The sequence below is a fragment of the Sparus aurata genome, chromosome 16 (genome assembly GCF_900880675.1).
Source record: "Sparus aurata chromosome 16, fSpaAur1.1, whole genome shotgun sequence".
Lineage (NCBI taxonomy): Eukaryota > Metazoa > Chordata > Actinopteri > Spariformes > Sparidae > Sparus > Sparus aurata.
Window position 1 is genome coordinate 11517870 of NC_044202.1, and position 25492 is coordinate 11543361.

General features: G+C 43.3%; 1 protein-coding gene and 1 long non-coding RNA gene across 2 annotated transcripts in view; one reads left to right on the forward strand and one right to left on the reverse strand.

The window, feature by feature from the left end:
• The window catches only part of pacrg (PARK2 co-regulated), a 135748-nt gene that overhangs the window by 10829 nt on the left and 99427 nt on the right, over nt 1-25492 (forward strand). The window contains exon 2 of the mRNA XM_030443002.1: nt 10832-10963. Coding sequence (XP_030298862.1) covers nt 10832-10963 — 132 coding nt within the window. The remainder of the gene's footprint in view (nt 1-10831; nt 10964-25492) is intronic.
• LOC115597243 (uncharacterized) lies at nt 4918-12894 on the reverse strand. Its single transcript, XR_003987048.1, has 2 exons — nt 12848-12894; nt 4918-8848 (listed from the first exon to the last, which is right to left on the reverse strand). It is a non-coding gene; the product is annotated as an uncharacterized LOC115597243 (long non-coding RNA).

The window sequence follows — 25492 nt, forward strand, 5'->3', positions numbered from 1 at the left end:
TAAGTCATTGTTTACATTATGTTGTGTCTATGTTCCTATGTAAATATACCAATTACAATTTGCCCATAAAGCCTTTATTATTCCTGCTCTGGACATAGAAGTCAGCTTAATATAAATCCTTTAATGAGGCTATGCTTAAGTGTATTAAACTGACAGGACATTAGCCTTTTTTTTCACCAATTATCCATCAGTGTCACCCGCCACACTGACTTGCCCTTGCTGGAGGAGAATGGGCCCTTCTTTGTGTTCGATCTTCTGGTGTTAGGCATGTGTTATCCACTATTCTACAGGGTCACATACTGCTTACATCAACATAATGGGAACCAGTAGCAAAAAAATCAATGCATCTGACAATGTTATTCCATTGCAATAATGCCAAATGGTGTACTTTGTTTCGCTGCCCCCGCTTTGAAAATCTTTTAAAATCACCATCTATGCAATAACACCAGCATGACCTTTTGGATTTTGCTGACCAGCACAGCATTCAAGGACGATGACAAAGTCTATTATGCATTTGTGATACATAGCAAATGCAACCTCATAATAAATGTTGGAAAACAAGCATTTTACAGTACAAATAATGTTTCTCTCAGAATACTTATTAGCACAATAGTCTCTAAAGAGAAGGGGCAGATGGGAGTAAAAGTGCAGCAGTGCCACCATTTTGCACACTAAATTCAGTTTAAAAGGCACAGCAGCCAACTTCATACTTAGATGCTGCTCCAGGGCTGTGGTGTACTTCACCCAGTGCCAAGAAAGTAAACCTGCAAAACCTTTGAGATTTGAAGTAGCGTGTACGTTCCCTTCTGAATCCTGCCGAGGATTACTTTGCTATTTAGCTCATGCCTCGCATCCAGCTGAGTCAAAGTGCTCCCAGTCGAAGGTACGCTGGAGGCAACAGCTCTGCTGCAGCAAGCTGGAGAAGGCAGGGAATAGGGAAAGGCTAGAAGGCAAAAGTACTCTGATACTGTCAGAAATGATCCACATCACGGGCTGGCATCCGTCTGCCCTAGCCACCTCTGCTCATTACCCCTGCCGTCCAGAAATACCGAGCAAATTCTACTAACGAGTGTTTGACCAACACGCCTTGATGTAGCAAAGGGAGACAGGCAACCTGTTCATGACTCAGTCTCTCTCTCTCTTCTTTTTGTTTCTGCATCTCTCTCTTCTTCATTTCTCACTGTATTTTTCCTTTCTCGTCCTCCCACTCCCTTAAGACAGAGGAGAACAAAGGGAGAGGCAGAAGAAAAGCAATATAACCTCTTGGCCCTTATCTACGGAGCACACCAGAGCATTTGTGGCTTCAGACGTAGCTTTGCCTGTCCTTTGAAGGCCCTCATCTCCCTTTGATTTTGGCCAAATGGTTCAGCACAGTGGCAGATGCTCAACTTTCCATCTGTCACTCTGACACTCATCTCTTTAGTGTTGGTGAATCTAACTGACTTTGTTTTGACTGTCTGTCTGGTTGTCTGAACAAGGTTGTGACATGGATGCTGATGTGAGTGCTAATGTAAGAGATTGTGAATAAGACCTTTAAGTTGAGACAGATAAAAGAAAACTCCTCGCCACTTATTTTTAAGGTCATCTGTTCTGTCGTAGCTGTATTTTTAGATTAACATTTCAGACATCCAGTTGATGTTGTGGGAGACGGATACAGCTCAGGCGGTGGCGCAACTTGTCTGCCGATCACAGGGTTGGCTCGATCCCCACCTCCTCCTGGCTACATGTTGAGGTGTCCTTGGGCAAGACACTGAATCCTCAGTAACTTAAGATACACAAGCCAATGCATTTACAATCAATGCAAAATCAAATGTGCGCATTGGGCAGGGGTCCGGCTTGCCCCTAACAGGCCTGGCCGAAAGAAGGAAAAGTTGATGCTCCGATACTGAGTGGTTTAATGAGGAGTCGAAGGGTCATCATCACATCACCTTGACAACATTCCTCTGAGATAGGTCACAAAAAGACATAAAAATTCAAGCCAAGGAGAGTCATAGAAGGCAGCCTTTTTATGGGAGGAAATTGGAGTGAGTAGAGGGGGAAGATATTGGAGAGCGAATATGATTCAGGAGGGAGAGGATGACGTAGCACACCTCTTAAATAGATGAGTGCTCGTTTTATGATTGAAGATGAAAGGGGTTTTGGCTGCTCATACTGAACTTGGAAGGTCATCTTTAACTCTTGCCTAAATAATAAGCAGTAACGCTCTCTTTTTAATCATTGCTTTGGTGTGTTGTGTTTTCGATATTTGTTTGTGTCAGCTGGAAGCTTTATCATTGGTGTTAGCTTCTGAGACTAAAGGAACGCTGGCAGTTATTGTACCCCAGATTAACTATCACTCATTCCTACAGGCTTGATTTATGCTTGTCATCAGTGTTGTGGGATAGAGGAGGTAGCACAGAAAGACTCTAATAGCCCAGACACCTGTTTCACTGTCAGAGCTTCAGCGACCTGCAGTGCAGAGCAAGAGGTGGAAAAGTGGGAGGGGTGATTGGGTAGATGGTTGGATAGATGAATTGACTGTAGGAGCAAGGGGTTGATAAGAATGAAGTAAATCTGGATGATGTTCATTTGAATCTTAGAATAAAGGCCACCTGGTCAGCCAAGTCAACGATGAAGCCCTTTGTCAAAAATTGAATCTTTGGGATAGTAGGACAGGCCGCCTGCCATCCAAAAGCTTCAATTTTTGACAAGTTGGGAGCTGAGACAACTTACCTTTTTACAGTGTATGTGTGTCTTTGTGTGAGCGCCTCCCTGTTGCTCAGCTGAAAGTGTCGCCTCTCTGTCTGAGAGATCTGCTGCAGCAAGCACAGTGTGAGATTTGAGGCGTTGGAGACGTTGCCTGTTTTAGTGACATCCAGGGAGCAGTGATTTTTTTTTTCTTTGTCTCTCGGGCTAATTCAAAGGGTGAGCTATCAGTCAGAACGTTATTCTTGCTCGAGGTCTCAATAACACGCCTCTTTTTCATATATATCATTCACTGTTTCCTGTAACAACCTCTGTTGGGAGCCCCTTTCCCCCCTTACTCTGTGGAGTAAACAACATTTGGATTAAGAAAGCATTTCAGGTTACAATCAAGCAAATGCAGGAGGGGGTAGACATAGTGTACATGTGTGTGTTTGTGTGACTGGATGCGTGCACCTGAGTTTGGCTGAGTGTGTCTTGGGAGTCTACTAGCAGGGATGTAGCCTTCGGTGTGCTTTCCCTCCCGTTTAATTTATGTAAAGGTCAGAATTCAGACCATGCCAGGCTTTGGTCTCTGCATGGCGTCTCTGTAAGCGAAACTCCCTCATCATTTCTAACAGACGGCCTTACAGGCAGTGAGACTGATTTCCTGGAATGGAAAGTCACACTGGGCGTGCGATTAGACCAAGGGCCTGGGGTTCATTTTGCAATACATACTAATCACCTAGATAATGTTCTTCACTGTTAAACAATATTCCCCTATCAGAGGTAGAACCTGTATCTCTTCCCATGTGCAGTATGCTTATCTCACCATGCCTCCCTCCACTCCTCAGGGAGCCGTCAGTGCCGGGCTACCTGTGACACTTGTGAATGTGTGTGTCACTGTGGGTTGGTGTGGATGGGGGGGCTCTCTCCTCTCACATTAGTGCAGCTGTCTGTCTGTGGCTCTGTGGTAAAATCGATGGCCTCCTGCTGCTCTGGGTGTGTCCTTCTCCTATTCCTTCCCCCTGTGGGCCTGCTGCTGCCAAATCAAACCTTCCACAGCTCCCTGTGATGCTTCCTCGCTAAAGTATGTGACCACAAATACACTGACTTGCTTGCCTATCTCACTGCCTATCTGCTCATCTCCTCGCCTGCTTCCAGTCTGCTTGCCCATCTCAGCATCTCCCCGTCCGGCTCCCTAGTTAATATCGCTGACCACCTCCTTATCTGCCTAGTTGGCTGTCTTCTTACTACCTGCAAGCAGAACTTGCTGTAGATTTTAACTTTCGGATGAGTCATGCAGCTATTCTGAGCTGTGGCCAACACCCCATAACCAGTCTAAACCAAAGCATGTTGTCACTGACTTCAGGATCATTAATATTCTATGAGGCGGTTTTCAGTCGGCCATAAATTAAATGCATTTATGAGGATGTTTATTGACAAGAAGATACTTATTTGATGAATACAATTGGAGGATAGTTAAAATCTTCTTCCTCAGCAGCAGAAGTGGCAACTGCAGCAAGTCGGGGATGTAGTTTTCCTTCTGTGTCTCATTAATTTCATGGCCCAGCGCAGTGTTTTAATACCTTCAGGTGTCGTCACTGATTGGGGCTGTAAAGACAAAGCATTGGATCAGTGCGTCCCCCACTCTCTTAACAGCCAGGACTAGAAAGTGTGTGGCTTTGCTCTCTTCGCAGACACTCAGATATATACATACGCTTGTACATGCATACAAAAATAAACCCACAAATAAAGTGCACAAATTGAACAGCTGTCAACATGTTTCTTTTGGCCATGTATTACATGGCGGTGTGGTAAACAACCGGTTAGAGAGATTGATAATTCTTTCTAGGTGTTAGATCAAATTGTAAAATGTCATACTGGTGCTCAAATGATTAATCTTGTATACTTCAAGAAGTGTTTCAATGCTGGAAAGATGACCTTTGCATAAACTGGGCCGTCTTTACAGTAGACAGATACATATATTTTTTTTGATTGGTGCTACATTATCAGAGAAAAACATAGGAAAACGGCTGTGGTGTTCTCTTTCTGCTTAAAAGTTAGAAATATATGTCTTTGCATCTGACGAACAGTTTGTTAAAAAAAATAAAATAAAAACTTAATATTTCTATTAGGACTGTAATGTTCTGCTTTCAGAGAGACTGACCAAACACATGGGCCCAAAATAAAGTTCTAATTTGGTTGCTTATCAGTTGTATTGTAATGTATTAAGTAACTGAATGAACATCCCAACACTGATTATCCATTTATTGTGAACTAATCACATAAAGTCAACGATACATCCAGCATTAATATATGCATTAAATCATCACAAGTCATTAATTAGTTAAGTGTTAGAGATTATTTGAGTTGACCAGTTTGATTTAACAAGTTGTAAAAAAAGAATTAACAATGTCTTTGTTCAGCTGTTTAACACAATGCAATATAACACACATGAGACAACTCATATGGGTTAAACACAACCTTCTCATTTGCTCTGCACTATATACATGTGTGTTTAAAGGGTTTGTATCAGTGTAGACGCACACTGAAACTGAATCTTGGTTTCAGACACACGTGAGTCAAGCAACGTGCCTGTCTAGCCTCATGCGGTCCGTGCATGTGGTTTTCCCGTTGACTTAACAAGTAGTAAGATGTAGTATATTCTGCCTTTGCCATGCCGGCCGATTCACTCTGAGCCATCATCTCAGCTGTGGTTTGGTGATATGAATCAGCCAATAGGGCTCTGTAAGCACAAGGCTGCCCTGCTGCCTGGCTGATAAGTGGGCCACACAGAGAAGATGGAAAATACTCAGGGCATTCTGACTCCCTCTCTCCCTCCCTCGCTCTGTCTTCCTCACTCTCTTTTTCTCACTCACACAGAGCCTCATTCACTTCCACTCCTCCCCTCACACTCCTACCTCAAACTCTTTCTCTCACATCCTGTTAACATTTCCCTGTGTCTATGCTGTTCTTTTAAGTGATGGGGTTAAACTGGAGGAGACAGAAAACAGTGGGGCGCTCTTCAATGCTTGAAGCTTCTTTTTGAAGTTCTTCTTTAAAGTTATCCCTCTTACGTGCAGTTCAATGGTGGGTTGGCTGTCACCTGTTTCATCCCTGTGTCTTTGTAGTGACACAGGGTGTGTAGTGTTGTCTTTGCCTGGCGCTGTCGTCATTTTTCATTATGAACACCCCTGCCCTCGTGTCTGTGTGTGTGTGCGCGCGGTACAGTTGATGCAAAAGCCTCTGACAGAGTGACAATTGTAAAGCACACCTCTATGGTCCTGTGCGCTCTGAACAAAAGACTCTGTTACCTTTCATCAGTCTGTGGTTTTCCCGTCCAGTGAGAGCTCTTTACTCATTTGTTCTCATCCGACCTCGTCTCTCAGAACAGAGCTAATTTCTGCACATAATGAAAACCCGCTCGCAGACTGATTGCACTTCTTGCTGTTTGGTCATGAGAAATTAATGGAGTGCTTCACACATATTGCAGATTTATTCTTCTGAAAGGAATCAGCCTCCCACCAGTCTGTGTTTTGCCCTGCAGAGGGAATGAGTAAGCAAAAATATCCTGTTGGAATGATTGTTTTGACCATATAGAGGAGATTCACTAACAGCTTAAATACCTCCATTATTTAGTTTGTGTCTTGTTCATTTGAATACAGTTTGAAGGGGGGAAAAAAGCACACACCTCCAGCCAGGCTTGTATCCCTGGTGGCTTGTGTGCAGGCAGCAGGTTGGGCTATTGCGGAAAATGCCCTGTAAATAAAGAGAGCTAATTTTGTTGCCTGTGGCAGTGATGTGCAAGCTGACCTTATCAGGAGAGCCTCGGCCTGTCTATTCCATCCTCTGTGACTCACATACCCTGCTCCCTCCCTCAGGAAAGGCGGCCCTCTGTACAGAGCTAGATTTCAATAACCTCTCAACCGAGAACAGCAGTGAAATGCAGAAAAAGCGAGCGAGCAAGCAAGCGGGTGCCTACCCCTTTGCTGCCTCAGTAAACAGGTGAAGCAATGCACCTATGTGCAGTGGCGCCCTTGTTCCCCTACTAATACAATGCAACCAAATGCATTTTTGGCCCTGACAGACGTGAGGCAGAAGGGCGAGAGGAGATGGATTGACATAGAAAGGGAGATTAAAGAGGGCCTCATTTGAGGAAGTGCAGTCGTGATGGCAATGCAGCGTTGACAATGAATTGACAGCCGTTCACAAGACATCTATCAGAGGTATTCAGAGGTGTTTTGGGTGGTGGTACGGAGGCAGAGGGAGAAGAGAGTGAGCGCTGGAGCTGGAGGCCCAGGCACGGTGATGGATCACCTACATGCTGCAGCAGCCCCGCCATGCTGAACTCACCCTCAGAATTGATGAGCCACACCTCTTGTCTCCCCTTTTCCTTCTTCCTGTCATATCTATTATTACTCCATCACCCTGCTCCATTCTCCATCTCTTGATTTCGTCACTCTTTGTCTCGCTGTTCTTTTTTCACTTCATTCCAGCTTGTTCCTGTATCTGTCTCTCTCTGGCCGCTCTCACCCTCCACCTCTCTCTTAATTTCTCTCCCTCCTTGTGCCTTTTGACCCTCTCCACTCTCTGTGTGTCAAAATCAGGCAAGAGAGCCGTGGCAGTGCCATACCAATAAGGTTAGAGGGAGCGTCTCTGTTTCTCGCAGTGACACCTTTATAAATGACAGGAGCACAAGGCCCTGCTGGTGCTCAATCACCTCTGCAGGGGCTTGCCCATGGGGAGCTCAGCATGTGAGGTGTTTGAGCAAGTGTGTGCGTGCGTGTGTTCGTGTGTTATTGCCTCCGTGGGTCTTGCAGCATCCAGGTTTACGGTGGAGCTAGTTGGAGCGGACAACAGCATTAGGGAGGAAACGGATTCGGAGGCAGAGTGAAGGCGAAGGAGAGAAATGACAGCCTGGAGCTCATCTGACCAGTACTGCCTTGTTATGACTCCCTGATGTGTGCACCAGGGGCACACAAAACAGACACTTCCTCCCTTTATTGCCTTACACCACCTCTATCTCTGTTCTGTAGGCTGTCGCCTCACAGGCTCGCTTTATGGCCTCCATTGAGGGGCGGGATGTTATCTGCCCGTATAGGTCTACCTTATAGGCTCCTTTTTTTCTCTATTTTTCACCGTCTGTGTTTGTGTTTATGCCAGTGTTTTAGAAGGGGGATGAATTTTGGATTACACAGGGGTATGCAGTTGTGTATGCGGCCACTCATAACACTTAATATAATAACAAAAAACAAGCTTTGTGGTAACTCCAACAAATGCAGGCAGGATAGGGGAAGACAGGAAATTCACACGGTGATTCAGATGTATTTGGGAGAAGCAAATCTAAAAACAATGACGTGCCGACTAACAGTAGACTGGAATCAGCAGTAGTACAAATGCATGCTCTCCCATACATAACAGAACTTAGGGATGGTGAACATGGACACTGTGTGCTTGCCATATCAGGGCATTACGTTCATGTGGCTTCTCAGAAGGCTCCTAAACAGAAGAAACAAATTGTAGTTTCCCGTTAAGCTGCTCTTATACAAACTAGGTTAGTGGCTATTACTTTGGGATTCAGTGACAGTGGCTTTCTCTCGGCACGCTGAAGCTTGAGACCCAAATGTCATGATTGGCAGAACAGGAGCAGGCAGATCATTGGAATGGCATCAGGAAGCCAGCAGGTGATAATCTCCCTGCAACGCTATTCCTGTTACAGTTCTCCTTAAGCTGCGAGGAGCAGCGGCCCACATCTGTAGCTGGCTTCTGGTTTTGGCTTTTTTGCAGTGTGTGCAGAGTCACAAGAAAGTGTGCCTTTGTGTATGCATGCATATGTGCTCCTCTGGCTGTTGGTGTGTGGTGCCTGCCAGTGATGATAATTGGAAAGAAAATGGGGAAATAGCTGTGAAGCTTGCAACACCTCAGCCATGAACACAGGCCATGGAAGTGACTGCAGAGTCATCATTCCTGACCATAAAAGCTGCTCAGCCAGTCAATGCAGTCTGGGTTCATTCTCTCCCTGCTGCCCAGTCTGAGCTATTTTTAGCCTCCCTGTGCAGCGTGGCTCAACTGCCGTCGTAGCTACCTGGATATGAGGGCTTTGTCACTTCTGCAGGCTGGAGCAGCACTGATCTTGCAAGCTTTACTGCTTCCTATTTCTACAGCTGGGGCTGCAAAACAACTCCTGCAGTGATAGGAATGAAAAAAGACTGAGAAAAGAGGGAATACAAACAGATAACATTGATGCATATTTCACAAGGTCTGAATGTAACAGTAAAGATGCTCCGTTAGTGTATTATTTTAAACCTAGTGCCTGGTGTGAAAAGACAGGAACAGTGCTGTAATGAGGCAAGCTGACACTCAACTATTCAAGGCAATGCAAAGTTAAAACAACTCAAGCAATTATTGACTGACTGTTTAAAATCTAATGGATTAAAAAGAAAACCGGGAGCTGTCTTATTTTCAGAAATGCACTGTTTACAAAACAATAAATGAACAATTTTCTGATAGCTTACATGATTAAACACACCATTGCAGCTAAAATCGTGCTCAAAATAAAAGACAAGACTTTAAAGACAATAGCAGGCATGCATTTATAATTTATTGTGATGGATTTCTTTCAGGCTATTACAGTAGCTGGTTCTGAAAAGTGCCTTTTCTTGTGTTTTACATGCATTGTTAGTCACACACATTTTGCTAAGGTAGTCTTTCTCCTGCAGGTATACAGACCTGCGCCTATTAATCGGCATAATATTATTCAGTATTCCCTAGCATGGTAAACAAATGCTCCAAACAGATTCATTTGAAATGACTGCGCTGCAATCCCACGGTGCATTAGGGCTGTTTGAAAGCAGTGAGGGCTCGGAGACACTCGCTCAGATTCCCTCACAATATTTTCTCCTCTCTTCTTGTTTCTCCTGAGCCTACAGTAGCTATGCAGGCACAAGCTACACACTGTCACACGTGCAACTCAAACTTTTTTTTAAATGTTACATCATTCCTTGGTGGCGGTTTTCAGCTACATTTGTGGTTCGAGGCTTTTTCATATCTATTTGTCTTTGAATTATGCAACAAACAGGCAACACTAGTGAGTGATGTAACATAAAAAAACTCAAACTCCCGCTGAGTAGCATCATATTAATAGACTAACCCCCTTTAAAAACTCTCAAGTTGCATACCAGTCTTTGGCAGTCCTGCCAAAGATAACACATCCTAGTCTCACTCTGCTCTGCCTGTGGGCTACTGTGGCAAAACTCTGTTTCTCAATGGGTGGTAATCTGAGGATTAATGACAGCAACACATCTGCCAGTCATGTGGCAGTGCGACACAGATGGCAGGGGATACACACAAGGGACACAGACAGGGAGAAGATTTGCTCCAACATTCTGTCATTCGTCCACTACAACATGCTGTAGCAAAGCTCTAATGTTTTCAATCAAATAAATCCAAATTCCTCAAGTACATAAGTGGCTCCCACTTGAACAGTCTAACTCTTGGGTCCTAAGTGAGGAGTTTTCGGTCACTTTGTTGGTGGAGTATTAGTGTTTATGTGCAGGTATTTATTTGATAATATGTCCTTTCAAGGGTGTTAAAATATGTCAGTATTTATTTAATCATCTTGGGACATTCAACATGTTAATAACAACTGTTCTGTGAATTTAGAATAGTAATTTAAGTTGTTCTCTTCACTCTCTCCTTTCTACCTCAATGTGTTGCATCTGCTTGCATCTATTATATGGCTACTGCCACCAATCGGCTCGCACAAAAAAAGCAGCAGACACTGTGGCTGTCATGATAGGAGTCCCATTGGTTTTCAGTGGCACAGTAATAGCACGTATCCAAAATGGAGGCAGAGAAAAGATGATCCTAACAATGCTTCTGGCAGTGCCTCTGGCTACAGGGCCAACGCACACACAAGCGCACACACCAGCACACACTATCTGTGTTTTTTTCCCTTCCCTAGAGGAGCTGAGGAGCAGGCACATGTGTCTGCCTGAATTACTTTTAAGGAAAGGCAGTGGGAGAGATTGTATTCTTGTAAGAGAAAACACAGTCAATTTTTATTTTATAAGACAACATTCTCACTTGCTGTGTATGTCTCGTTCTTTTTATCTCTCTATTTGGCTCCTTTATCTTCATTCCCATTTTCGCCTTTGTGTCTGACCAGGTGGTGGGTCCCCCACCTACAGGGGCTTTTCAGGAGCGCCCTGCCAAACCAACCACCTTTCGCAAGTTCTACGACCGTGGAGATCTCCCAATCTACCTGGTACACGGCACCAGACCTACAATTACATGGAAGGTAACTAATGCATGTGGTCTTCAAACGGTGTTAATAAATGGGCTAGGGTGCTAAATTTGCCATCAGGGAACATTGAATGTCAGAATAAGTTTCTTTCAATTCCGTTAAATAACCTTTTGGAAAAAAATCTAAAGCAATTGGGGCCTAATTAAAAGCTTGCAAAGATAAAACAGCAACTACTTTAAAATATCCCTCAGAAAACACCCAAGAATTTTTTTTTTATTGATAATTACACTTAAAGATGTAGAAGGCTTTCTTCACATTGACTGTTGCTGTCAGTTGTAGTAGTTCAAACTGATAACATGATAGGTGCTATGCAAACACCATTTATCGTCATCATTATCAGCTCGTCTGAAGCTTGTGATGACAGTTTCTCACATATGCCCGGGTCCAGTGTGAGCTGTTATCCTGTAGGAGGCAGTGTAGATTAGCACACTTGAAAGCTCCACCTGTCTCACAGTGCCAATCACCAAAGCCATCAATCAAAAACTCTATAGGAACTAAGGACAGTCCCTGCTAAACACAGGGAGTGATTGCATATGTGTTTGTTTTTGTGCTGTATGTGCGTGTGTTTGGACACACAAGACTCCACAGAGCCATTAGACTCCTGACTGGCACAGTGTGTGTGGGATGTGTGCATTCTTCTAATCACCATGTTGCTTTATTTCAGCTCCCGCGATGCTGCTAGCTATTCCATAACTTCATGCATAACCGCTGTGCAGCAACCACTCTTAATTGACATTTATTCATAGTAAGCAATGATAAATGAATAAAACAAATTATACCCTTTTCCTCCCTTTTTTCCCCACTTCAAAGAGAGGAGGAAGGGTGGGTGGGTGAGTGAGCCTTCTCGCTAGTTAGCTGTCTGTCTTAAGGTGAAAACACTGTAAAAGCTCCCTCTGTATGAATTATTTATGTAAAATGTTCGAATGAATCTTTGCATTTGCAAAAAATAATGGATTTCTTTTGTACTTTGCCCCTGAAAAAGCACTCAGGAAACGGGATGAGGTGTATGAAATTGTTGCTGTCACACCCAATGCAGCTGTTATGCTTATTGATTTTCACAAATATGGATACATATGTTATTTTAAACCTTTCTCCAAAATAGCGGCATTTATCACTCATGCCCCTGTAGGAGACACTACTTTGATAATAAGGGATAAGTAATTGCTGGCAATTAATTAATTACTGGTAATCAACTTTGCCTCACACGGGGCACCACAAATTTGTAAGACATGTAGGTATACCTATGCCTAGGTAGGCCTCACGTGGACGGCACCATGGATATAAATGTAGGGGACTATCACTGCTTGATAATCAAGGTCATTAATCACTCGTGATTAATTTTACACTCGTAGAAGGGGCACCACCTCCATTGTTTGATTTACTAGAATAGGCTGGAGGGAACTATTCTAAACATCTAACTGTACAAGTTTGACTTGGACAGCTAGAGTATCAATTTCAAATCAATTTATTCAATCTCAATATTCTGAAGCAGTGAATTCTTTGCACGTATCCATCGATTCTCCACATCAAAATTAAGTTCCAGACAAAAACAAATGATTATATATATTTATTGACTAAATAATTTGGGGTAACATAAATGAACGGACAATTTTAGGACAAACAACAGATAACAGAAAAGGTAAAGACTGTAATTAGAAATAAATAAATTACGTGACCGTTGGCAGATGGTAAAGTTAAAGGGTCGGGTTTTTATATATTAAGTTTAACGGGAGTAATCTTTTAATACTAACGAGACCCTAACCTCAACTTTCTTAAGTTTATAAGATAGAAGTCAGAACTTTAGACAGAAGTCAGAACCTTAGACAGAAGTCAGAACTTTAGACAGGAGTCAGAACTTTAGACACCACTCATTCTCACGTGTGTGGATCCAACTGTATGAAGACGTTCAGCCTGTTTTGTCTGGGCGTCAGGAGGCATTGAAGCTTGGTCTCTTTGAGAGTTCTGGGTTGGACCACGGCACAGCGCATCGGTCCAGTAGCCAGAGGGAAGGCCGATACTCTGTTGAGGGACTCTTGGTCCGAAGGCCCAGCGGGGTTTCCGCCTTGGGAGAGCTGGGGCAGAGTCGATCTCGGCTGGGAACAAAGTCTCTTTTGTGGAGACTCCTTGCACGGCTTCTGAGGCAGACGATGGACTGCAACGTTCTTCATCAGATGATCACAGTCTTGAAAAAGACTTTTCTTTGATGTTTCAAGGTGGTTCTCAAGTTCTGATCCTTTCACTAATTCAACTTCTTCTGGATCAGGCGGTGATACTTTAAAGTTATATTAAAATCAAATCAAAAATCAAAAAGAAAAGAATTTGTTCTATTAAAGACTTGGATAAAAGTAGAGTACTTAAAGTAGTTATTCAATTCGCTTTCTTAGAGCTTGTTGCAAAAATAAAAGTAAAGATTACTTTAAAAATAAAAATAAGAATAAAAAGCAAAGAAGTGAAGAGAAGAGAAGAGAAGAGAAGTCAGGAGGAGAAACAGGGGGGCAAGACAGCCCGGAGGAGAAGACTCCAAGTCATGACCGAAGTCAGGACCCAAAAGGAGAGAGAGAGTGAGCCAAAGTCCTGACCGAAGTCAGGACCCGAAAGTGAGAGCGAAGCGTCAGCATGAGAGAAGACCAGAAAAGAAGCGAAGTGAAGAGAGAAGAGCATCTTCTCTGTTTTTATGACCTTACAGCAGGCACACCGAGCAGGGGTGGGGCTGGCTGACAATGCTCCTTCTGTGTTGGGAGTTGTGACCCACAACACTTTAATTCAAATAAACTATATTGCCTTAATGTTTCAAAATCGTGTTTTAACTTCCCAAAAACTTTACCATCTTAAAAGTCGAATTTTTGTCTTCGTTAAAAGATGTAACATGAATATGATCACTTATCATTCAAGAGAATTATAACCTGGTTAAGACATAAAACAATAATGTATACAACATAAACAATAAAGCATTCAATACACAATAGGACCAAGGACTTATACATATTCCTTGTAGTTCTATCTTAACAAAACATATCAGACATGTAACTGGTGAATAACACAAGCATTACACACAAAGACGATCATGGTATGCAAGTCTGTGCCCATCGCAAAGGTGGGGCTGGTTTCTTTCAAACCCCAAATTCATTAAGTAATAAACTTCATTTGGGCTTGACAATAACATGGAAAATATCTACTGTATGACTTTCTTGGCTATTTGGAAATCTGATAAAATTAAGAAGATGAAATTGTAGTTAATAGTTATTCAGAACATATTGAAATGTGGATGAGTATAGGATTGGGATGCAGCAAGGATTGGAATGTCACAGACAGGGTCGTAAAACGCTTTGGCCTGTGAGGGGGGAGGACTGGGTCATCTTTACCCCAACCAACATCAACCCCCACTTCTTGTCATCTGATGTGGAGAGAGAGGACTCTATTGTAGTAAGTCGTTAAAATTGATAAGAAAACGTCTCCAATGATCTGTTTATAGCAAGAGCAACACACCGTCCTAATCTATAGGGAGAAGAGGCCATAGTTTGGCCTGAGGAAGAAGGACTTCATCTTCTTTGTGAGGGGGGAGAAGAGGCAAATATTCAGTCAAACAGATATGCTTTGTTTGTTAAATTAGTCTTGTCTTGTGGTTGAGATGTCAGAGGTCAGAGGACGCAGAAAGGGAGCAGAGCCTCGTGATGGAGACATAAGGGCTGGTGTTCCTACACCCCATTGTACAATCGAACGTGAACACTGAACAAGTGCGGAATGTTTTTTTATGAAACAGCGTCTGTTTGAGAGGGGGGATACACGTTTCCTATATGATTGCTTTATCAGCATTCTGCTTGTACAAAACAGTCCAGGTGGAGATTGTTGGCACTCGCTGTGTGCATCTGTTGTGTGGGTTTATATCTGGGAATAGTGTAGCAGAGAGTGTAACCATGATCGGAGTAAGTGGAGAGGGGCTGCTGCATGTTTGCACTGAGCTGCCCTCAGGGCTCAGGTTCAAGACTGCAGCTCAGGATCAATCCCAGTCTGAGAGCTCAGCCCCCTAGCAAATAAAAAAGTCTGGGGAAAGTAAGAAAGAGAGAGAGTCTTTGGGAAAGGAAAATAAATGGTGTGTTGATTTAGTTTTGTGGGCTTGAGTACTCAAGCATACAGAGCGTGCGCACATGTGTGGTTGTCTGTATGTCTGTATACTGTATTTGTATATCTGTCTGACTGTCTACATTGATTAGTATATGTATTCAGGTTAGGAGTTCAGCTTCCCTCCTACAAAGATGATGTCTGTATGTTTGCCTCTGTGCAGCAGCGAACAACATGGCCAATACAACCATGACAAAGACAAACAGCACTGATTGAATGTCAGATCTGTGCTCTGTTGCACCTGCCCCCATATTCCAATAGTACTGAGCACACCCTGAATACACTAACAGTAAACCATTGGAAGGAAAACTTGGGAAATGACTGCTTTGTTTGCTGGACGACAGAGAGCTGACCCTAGCATGCAGGAGAAAGCTTGGATACACTGCATCCACTTATCAGATTTTGAAAGGTATTAGCAAACATTTTTATTTTAAATGTCTTTATATATCAAGCGGAAACCAAGATAAATATAGTTTGACATTTACTTCTTCCTGTGAAATATGATGTTATGTTATATGTGTTGGTACGCAGGTTGATTTGCATACAGGCACACTGTCTTCTAACAACTACGCTGTGACGTGCTCTGAAAGAAGTTCAATGTTGGAATATTTCTTCTAGAAAAGCAACAAAGTCAACTGTAGATTAAAATGTGTAAATTAAGTTAAATTCAGCACTATACTGTGCTAAATTAAGATCAAGCACTCTGAACCATGTCCCTGCCATGTCTGAGCCGAAGATCACATAATTTTTAATGGGCGTCATGCTCGATAGCAAAATTAACCGAAACTGACATCTCTACTCTTTATATAGTTCTTTTTATGAAGCTCACATGTTACGTATCACATTCAAAATGGAATATGAAACTAAAACATGTAGTTTACATTCCTTTATCCAAACACTGATGACATTTGTTCTGTTGTACAAATACAGCAGTGCTGTTCAACCCCGTTTTGTGCATGAACACAAGCTCTCATCCACATCACACCTCACGTCCTCTTTTGCAAAACACCTGCGAAAGAACCTTTTTGTAATCCCGATCCGCCACTGCTAATCTTCTGCATGTGTGTCCAGACAACCAGCAATTAATTCTGTCCAGAAAGGAGAAGTGGTCATGTGACTTATGGTCATAAACTTACAGCATCCATTAGGAAAAGATTTCATCTGTGGGGTGTATGAATGAAGAGTAAGAATGTTTTCACACCATTAGTTTAGTTACTTTGGTCCAAACCAGGGAAGAATTATAATTTGTTGCATGCACCAAGAGAAGTAAACATGAAGGTTAACAAACTGACAGGTAGCCGGGTGATTAGACAGATTTGGTGATCGTAGCCCTGCTGCATTAGTGCATTGTCATGATCCACATGGGGAAATCAAACTCCATAGCTTCTTGTACAGCACTTTAATGCTTCTGGTGTCTATTTATGTTCTGTGGTGTCACAACAAGCTCACAAAGAAATAATAAGTATTGGCATTATTAGTACTAGTGCAGTGCCCGTAAGAAAAGTGTATTCCTATAAAAAAGTGGGAGGTTAAGGAGCTTTTTCATGGATGGCCAAATGAGGCTGTGTTTGAAGGTGGGACGTCAGGGATATTTAGGTTTGTTGTGAAATCCGATATTCCAGGGTATAATTGGCTGTTTTTGACTATTTTTGATTTTGCCATTATATTTCATCTTAAAAGCTATTTACTTGGTGTCATTATTTTCAGCACAACCTCACATGTGTGACTGTACAGTTATTTTTTTTATTTTGACATACTGTATTAACACAATGGACCTAAAATCACAAAAAAAACATGAAATCCGAGTAGAAAAAGTTAGATTTTTTTACTGTGAAAACCACAAATATGTTTAACAAACCATTTTTTTTATTTATTTTTTTTTACTTATAATGCAAATATAAATTGTTGTTTATCTAAATGTGTGCATACATTTAAAAAATGTACAAAGTTATATGTAACTATTTACATTTAAATGCAGGCAATGCTCAGGTCTGCCTGAGCTCCTTCCAGCTGAATGAAGAGCTGGACTGCCTGCTCCACATTCAGCTTCTCCTCTATTCTGACTCATTAAACAAAAAAACGACTCCACTACTCACTAAACACACTACACCAAACACTACATAACACACTAACTACACACTCCAAACACGCTAAATGTCACAAATCTCTCTACTCTCACACACACCGACCGTTGTTGCCTGTCAATCATCCGCCTTGGTCCCTCCCACAACTTCCTGTTCCTCAACAACCAAACTTGCTGCTTGACACTTTCGTGACAAAAGCCAGTTTTTACCGTTTCTTCCTGCACCAGACACAAAGCAAATGTGACGGCAATGTTCGCGAAAAAGTGTGGCGGACATTATTTACCCTAGGTCCGGTTTTGCCGATGCTTCCGGTCCGTCGCTTCGGGAGGTGGGCCGTGTAGCTAGCGGCTAGCTGCTAGCTAGCGGCTAGCTACACACAAACATCCACAGATTCCGATTCCACTTTGTTGTCCGCGGGTCCCTCGGTCCAGACTCGCTTAATCTCATTAATCCACAACAGTCAGTTTAGATGCACAGAACAGAACAGGACCGAACCGCCGGCAAAATCCCTGTCCAGCTCGCACCGCTACAGGTATAAATCTGCTTGTTTCTTAAGGGGGGGGGGGTTGCGGTGGGCTCTGCAGTGATTGGCTCTGGTGCGCGCGTGGCCACGGTGTGCAGTGATTGGCTCTGGTGCGCACGTGACTGTAGTGGCTCCGGTGGACATGCTCGTGGAATTTGTAAAGCATTTATGAAATAATTTATTAACAGTATCATTGCAGTCCAAACAAATGCGAAATAGCACACCCTTGAACCACGCAGCAGCCATGTTGAAACTCTCAGGTCAGTCTGATCCTGATCCGCAGAGATATTTGAGGAACACACACATACACACACACACACAGACAGACAGACAGAGGTTATTTGCTTTTATAGAGAGATTATTAGACTATAAGTTGACCGCATGTTGTGAATTTTAACTAAAAGGAAGAGACAGGAGGAAAAGGAGGCTTCATGTAATGATTCAGGACCTGTTAGTGTCGGACTGCTGTCACACACTTGTTGTGGACTTTAATGAACTGACAAAATACATGGAGCAGGACACAGCACAGCAGTTTTAACAGCTTGACCTATTAATCAGGGAAAATACCTGCACTGACTTGCATACAGTATGTGTTAGCATTGAATTATTTTAGATGAATTAACAGTGTGGCTACAAAACAATTGTAAGAATGCTTCCTGAACAGCTCACAATCAGCAGATTGATTAATGAATTATATCAATTAAAGGTAAGTCAATAGTAAAGACTCATCTGGCTGGTCTGGTGACCCAACACCCACTTTTTCAAGCTGTTTCAGTCTGTTTTGGGTTCCATTGACAGCTTTCACACCAGCCCAAATGAATGGCATTAACTAAAATACGCATCATGGTCTGTTTTAACTGAACCAAACAGATGAGGCGTGAAAAAACCCTAAACTGGAAGTAAAGTGACACCTAGCTGGGATGGCCTATAAGCCACTCTATGACTGGAAGGGAATAGTGAATCATTACTGCACCTGTAGACTATCATCAAGGTCATCAATGCATTCTTTCAATTATTCTTTTGTAATGTAAGGTTTTAAACACAACTTTTATGAAATTTTACATGAAATATGAAGATGAGGCCCTTGAATGCATTTTGTGTGAAAAGTGATCCACAGTTTTGTCTACAATGACTTGTGTGGTGCTGACTGTGTAAAGAGTTATGAAAAAGTGAATGAGCTATAGATAAATGCGAGTTAGCAATTATAAAAATAACTGTAACAAGGGGTAATTGAAATCAATGTTACTATCAAAAATATTGCCTAATGTGGTTTTGATAATGCACATGATTAATTGTTAGAAGAGAAAATATCAATTTCTAATTATGTGCAATTATTTGTGCGGCCCTAACCATATTTTATGGTTTCAGACATCCTGTGTTGTACATTAGTGTTGGGGGAAGGAGTCTCCTTGTATTTATTTCAATTTGGATGGCAATAAGTAGAAAGCTGAGTCTTTTGGGAATATTTCCCAATCTGCTATAGGACCAGTCTCTTCCTTTCTTAATAAAACTAATGTAAAGCGAGACTTTCCTGTTATTACTGAGTATGACACGCTTTGCAGCTTAAAAGAACATGTTCAGCTCTGGGATTTCAGTGTGATCCTGCCTAGGCAGTGTGTTTTATCCTGCAAACACACAGTATTTGTTGAACATGGAGGCTACTGTAAAGGATGAAGAAAAACGTGTGAGGTCTAAATGACACCAAATTAGGAGCCTGGGGTCATGAAACTTTGTGTGTGTGTGTGTGTGATTGTGTGTGTACACGCGTGCATGCTTGTTGGTAGATGTGTGGTTTTACAGTGAGCCTATACGAACAGGGGAAATGCAAGTGAACTAAATGTCAAGGGCAAGTTGAAAAAGGAAAGGTTGCATCTGAAAGGTAATTTGGCTCTCTAGAGGTAAAAGCCTCAGCTGTAATGGCGCGCTCAGGTAAAAGCTTTACACGTATGGGGAACATGTGCGGCAGATAGATAAGAGAGAGACGGGCGAGTTCCTATCCCTGTATGTGTACTTGTGTTCCTGCATGGCTTGGTGTGCGTATGTGTATGTGTGTGTGCATGAGCGTGTGTATGTTTGTGCATGTATTTGGCCCCTGCCATAACGTAGAAGCCAAAGGCCTGGAACAGCACTGTAATCTACTGTGATCCCCAGTGCCAAACGGAGAGAGAGAGATAGAGAGAGAGAGGGGGAGACAAAAAGAGGGTGAGAGAGAGAGAGACAGAGAGAGAGACAGCTCCACAGGGACACAGCAATCAGGAGACATGGCAGCCGCTTGGCTCTCAGTTATAATGGATGAGTTGAGGTCTTCCTGTGTTCCCTGTGGGGCTTGGTTTGACTCTCCCATCTCTACCCTCTGCTGTGCTCTGCAGGCTTGCAGCCAAACATCATGCTGCACATATACATGCACACACACTCACCTCATATGTACTATTCACCTCCTTAACAGCCTTGTTTATTTCATTTCATTGATCGCCTTTCTGCTTTATCTTGTCCCTTGATCTCCTGTTCAGCTCTGTGTCTGCTGTACGCTCCAGGTTGTTGTTCTGTCCTCTTTATAAATCCTGCCTGTCTGTTTCTGCAGGCCTCCACCCTTCCATGTTAACTCCCCCTCCTCCTGGCTCAATTTATTCCCCTTTGTCCTTTTATGTGAGTCTGTCTGGGGGGCAGAAGGAAAAAGCCATTTTATAAAAATATCAATGCAAACTTGATTTCTGTACACCCTCCGCCACCGCACCAGTCTCAGTCGGCAGAGGGGGCACAGGGATGACGGGGGGGACAATCAATTAATCTGATCAAGCGCTTTAGGAAATGGAGAGCGTAAGCGCTCCTAGGGGACGGATATCCATCTCCTTGGGATGATTGAATTACGCACAGAGTGAGAGTTGGAGAGGAGGGAGGGCTGGAGAAATGAGGTGGTTAGGGTGACCGAGGATGAGGGAGCATGTGCTTGGGAAACGCAGTGGGAGTGTGCACATGATATGAGAGAGAATGAAAGATAGAGAGACCCAGAATGAAATGGAGCAAAAGCGAAAGAGTGTGGTAAAAAAGAGATGAGGTCATTGCAGAAACAGCAACGACGAGGAGCCTTATTTCTCTCCTCCCTCCTTTTCCGCCGTCTAACCATTTACATTTTTATGTGTCATACCTTATGTTTGATAACCCTTTCCTTTGACAGATATATTACATGGCATGGGTACATCATATCGCTTTGGAGTCAATTCACAGCCGATTGCTACTCTTGACAAATTTGTCATTTATTTCATGGCAAATTGTCATACAGTGTGCATATGGACCAGCAGTATGAAGGACTTTATGGCAAATTGATGGCATATATAAATTGAATTTATCATACTGAAGTGAATGATTGACAAGGGCTTACTGTAACATTGGGCTAATAGCAGTTCTATACAGAAACTAACCCATCTAAGAATAGATACTGTACCAAGCCAAAAGTACAGCAGACTAGCACTTTCACAACAGCTGTTTCATTGACATGCCTCAGTAAGTGCACTCTTCCATTGTTTTTCAAGTTACACAATATGGTGCAACATATTGCTTAGGAATGCACTGCTCCTTCCGAGTGCCACACTTTTTGCAGAAAAATGACCATCCCTTCTCCTTCTGTTGAATGCATACCGTACCTTCTCTGCTCCTCGATGTGAATGATCCCTTATCTGCTGTGAGCACTAGAGCTTTGTCGGGGAACCTTTGAATAGACAGAATAAAATGGGGTTAACCATGCGTTTTCTCCAGCTCCCTGGCTGAAAGCTGGATACTCTGGGGGGATAGTTCTGTGTCATAAGGAAAAAAGATGAAACACAATAAGAGGAGAGAATATGAACAAGCCCCCCTGGGCTTTCTCTGAGAGGAGAGAGAAGAGAGAAGGAGGGAGTTTAGATTAGAGAAGTGGAAAAAGCATCAGGCGTTCTCACTGAAAAAAAAAAGAGAGAGATGAGAAGAGAAAGAGGAGTGGAGGAAGGAGGTGGAAAGCAAAGGCTTCCAAGAAACAACACTGGCTAACCATCAAGGCTTGCATGGACTGCCTCCCCAGAGGGAGAGAATTGTTGGATGACTGCTGGGAAAGAGCTCGATGAGCTGCGCCACTGCCACGCTGCTGGTGTGACTGCAGGAATGGTGGGACTGTTGGAACGGAGACATCCTGCAGAGAGAGCTTGTCTGCGGATCTTGAACTGCCACACCGCCTGCCACCCACAGCCATTATTCATAGCAGACGAACACCACATGAAGCTGATGATGGTTGTTTAGCCTGTGGGCCTTCCGCTCTTGCTGTGGTATGAGACAATAGCAAGAAATTGATTTCTGGAGAAAATTGAAGATCGTTGGAGCAGCTTTTCCTTTTGAAAACGGCTTAGATTTTGAATCAATTCCAAACTGTTTACGTCCTTAGTGCTGTCGGTATGGAACAAAGTGACCCAGCTCCTCCCTGTGGCTCAGTGTTACATCCTAAATGTGTTGTTATGACTTCAATTTCCTTCAATAGTGAGTTTTCCACATGCAATGCTTTGACTAGAAGCCTGCTGCTTTTCCAAGATCATCTCTTCTCAAACCAGCAAAAAACCTTGAACACCCACTAATATCTGATGTCTGGTTTCCTTGGAAAAGCTACGATTGGCATTCATACTCAGGTCGAATGACTGTGTCTATCGACTCCAGCTCTGACTGGCAGTGATCGAAACATGACATTACACCTGGTTGGACATGCTAATTTCCGCCCCTTTTAAAGGCGAGATGATGAACGTTGAAGTGAACGATGATGGCACGTAAATAGTTTACATTCTGTTCTCATCCAAGCAGCCCTCGAATACTGTTCAGAAAGTGTTGATTTTGAAAGAGAATGAAGTAGAAGACATAAAATCATGTTCAAAAAACCTGATTAAATGTGCTTGTTTTGGTATAAAATGGTGTAATAGAAATGTAAAATGAGCTTTTCATACTGTGTTGTAATCTTTGTAACACTGTGCCATCTCCCATCGTGAGGCCCTCGCCTTCTGTCCCACTGTGACTTCCTCTCCTGATCCCTGAGCTCACATAATCCATCCCTCTGGACATCCTGTTGATCTCAACTCCACTACTGCCCGACGCAGTCTCTCACACCTCCAACCCCAGCTGCAACCGCTCACAGCTGGCTCCCCTGTGCAGATGGTGACTAAAACAAATGCACACAGCCTCTCGAAGGGAAACACAGGACTGTGACTCCTTGTAGGCAGATGGGAAAAGCCGCGGATAGCTGGGGGTAAAGAAGGGAGAGCGAAGTGATAGATGACATCACGGTGAAGTGCGGGAAGGAGATTGTGGAAGGGGCAGGGTGGCTACCAAATTAGACAGAGACAGAGGACAAGACAGAGAGGGACATGGCTCGTCTGCCAAGGCTACAAATCATGTCCCTGAATGCAGCACCCGTCCTGTCACCCCTCCCTTCCACAAAATAAGCCAGAGATCTATTGATTGGCACTCGTATTTGCTAGCGGGCTCCAGCTCAAAATGGAGCCTTTAATTAACTTAATGGACCGGCTGCAGCTGTGTGTGAGCCAGAGAGGGAGGAATAGAAATAGATAGATAGAGGGAGGGAGAGTGAGAGCCAGCATAAAGAATAAGTGGGGTTAACTGCAGACCCCTTCTACTATCAGTCAGGATGGGCAGGGCAGACACAGGGAGAAGGAGGTGAGATTGAATGCGTTGGTGTCCTCTCTGTTCTGTACCCAGTAGGGCTGGGCCGCCAGGGCTGCCAGTCATCAACTACTGAGCCCTGCACAGTCATAACATTGTGACTGAAAAGGCCCCCCCGCCAGAGAGGACAATAAACTAGTGTGTCCCCTCAGAGTTGCCGTAAGGCACGAGTTGTTTGAAAAGAATTCTGTTGCTGCTCAATGCACTAACATTACATTTCCACGTCCCGTTTATTATTCTCGTATTGAACCTGCCCAGTTAGCCAATCCCAGGAGACTCTGGGACATTGGTGGCTGCAGAGTTTCTTTTCTGCAGGCCACCGTAAGTGTGTTTGTCTCAATTGTGCCATTGTTACTTGCGTTTTCTAAGCTAAGCTTCCTCAGTATGGATTGCTGGCTAACTTTGTTTCAAGCTTTCGAGGGTGAGCACAGCAATGTTACGGACATGTGGTGCAAAGACCTTTATATACCAGTCACAGGGAGGTATGTCCGATGCTCGTCTGGCATGAATTTGAGAGTTGATCTGACAACTAGAGAAGATATCGCAATGTCCGACTGTGGATATCGTCACATGCCAAATCAGTTCTTGCCCAACCATAGTAGCCATCTTTACTCTTGGTTACTTTTTCCCACACAGATCAACAACCAACAGGGATTGCTGAGGTGTCTCTGTTGGTATGATTGGGATATCTCCACGATCGCTCTTCAGATGCCTTCACTCTACGCGCTCAATCAGCAGTCACCCTGAAAAGCAACGTCTCTGCCAGCCAGACCCGTTTCTCATACTTCTGCCATCTCTCCTTCACCCGCCCCTTTCTCTCCCCTCCCTTATGCACCATTCTCATTCCTGTCCACTCATCCATTCTGTCAAAGGTTAATTGGTTTGGAAATGATTCGATTCATTCTGGACGTTAATGCTGTTATCATGCTTTTGTTCGAAAAAAAAAGAGAAAGAAAAACTACCCCCCACATGCACTTAAGCCTAATTTAAAATAAAGGAGAAAAGAAAAAAATCCAATTTAATCTTTTTTTTTTCTTACTCCGGCCCAGGCTTGTCCCCACAAGTCTTTTCCTTTAAATTACGGCAGAATTTCATTACCTTGAAAGCTTTTCTGCCCCCTCCCTCTGCTCCCCTCCCTGTCTCCAATACTTTGAATGGATCAGGACTAATGTCTTTCTTGTAACCTCAAGGTCGGAATATTTGGATCCGTGGAAGCGCTCAAGGGTCCCTGTGATTAATGCACTGTACAAAGTACCTTGGAAAAAATGCGGTAGCTGATGGCTGCACAGAGTGATCAGTTGTGCCCCCCCCCCCGTATCTGTGTGTAGCAGGGTGACTGCTACACACAGATACGCAGACACACAACTACATCTGCTGGCTGTAGTTGTAGATAGAGGTGCCCCCTGTCAGTTCCCTTGATGTGGATCATGGGAGGCATTCATATTCAAATAGGGTTACCTAGAGGCCCTCTCTCAATTTGCCCCAACACGACCATACAGTGCTTCCTTCCCCAAAGAGCCTTATGCTTTTCTCTCCTCAGTATGTTGCATCTTTACTTACACAGCTTTGTTGGACACAACCAGGTTATCACTTTCCTCAGAGCTGCTTATAGGATGACGGATTTTCATTGGAGCAAATTGTTCTCGGCGGAGTTACTGTATGAAGTCCAATTGCACCCGAGTGCAACAATTTATGTTTTCATTTACTTATTAGTATGCCTCGTCAGAGAATTAATTTGATTACCTCTAAATGAAAAGAGAGATACTGTTTTCCCCACTCTGGTATCTACAATAAAACAGCCCCTGCCTGATTCCTACTGTGCTCTTGATGTTTTTTGTTGACACAGCTGCGATGTCTGATAAAAATATGATTTTCTCTTTTTCTGTGGCCACCTTGCAGAGGTCCTCGTAGATGCTGATATGCATGCTGTCCACGCCCTATTGATCAGAGACACAGAGGCCTCTGTATTGAAGTTGTTTGCAGAGCCACAGATGCTATCTGCACTTTTGTTAATTATTTACATTCGGTTCATTCAGATCTGATCAATAGTTAATTGAGCCAGCGGGGAGCTGTCTGAGCGAGAAACAAAAACTTTGCAGAACCAAGGGA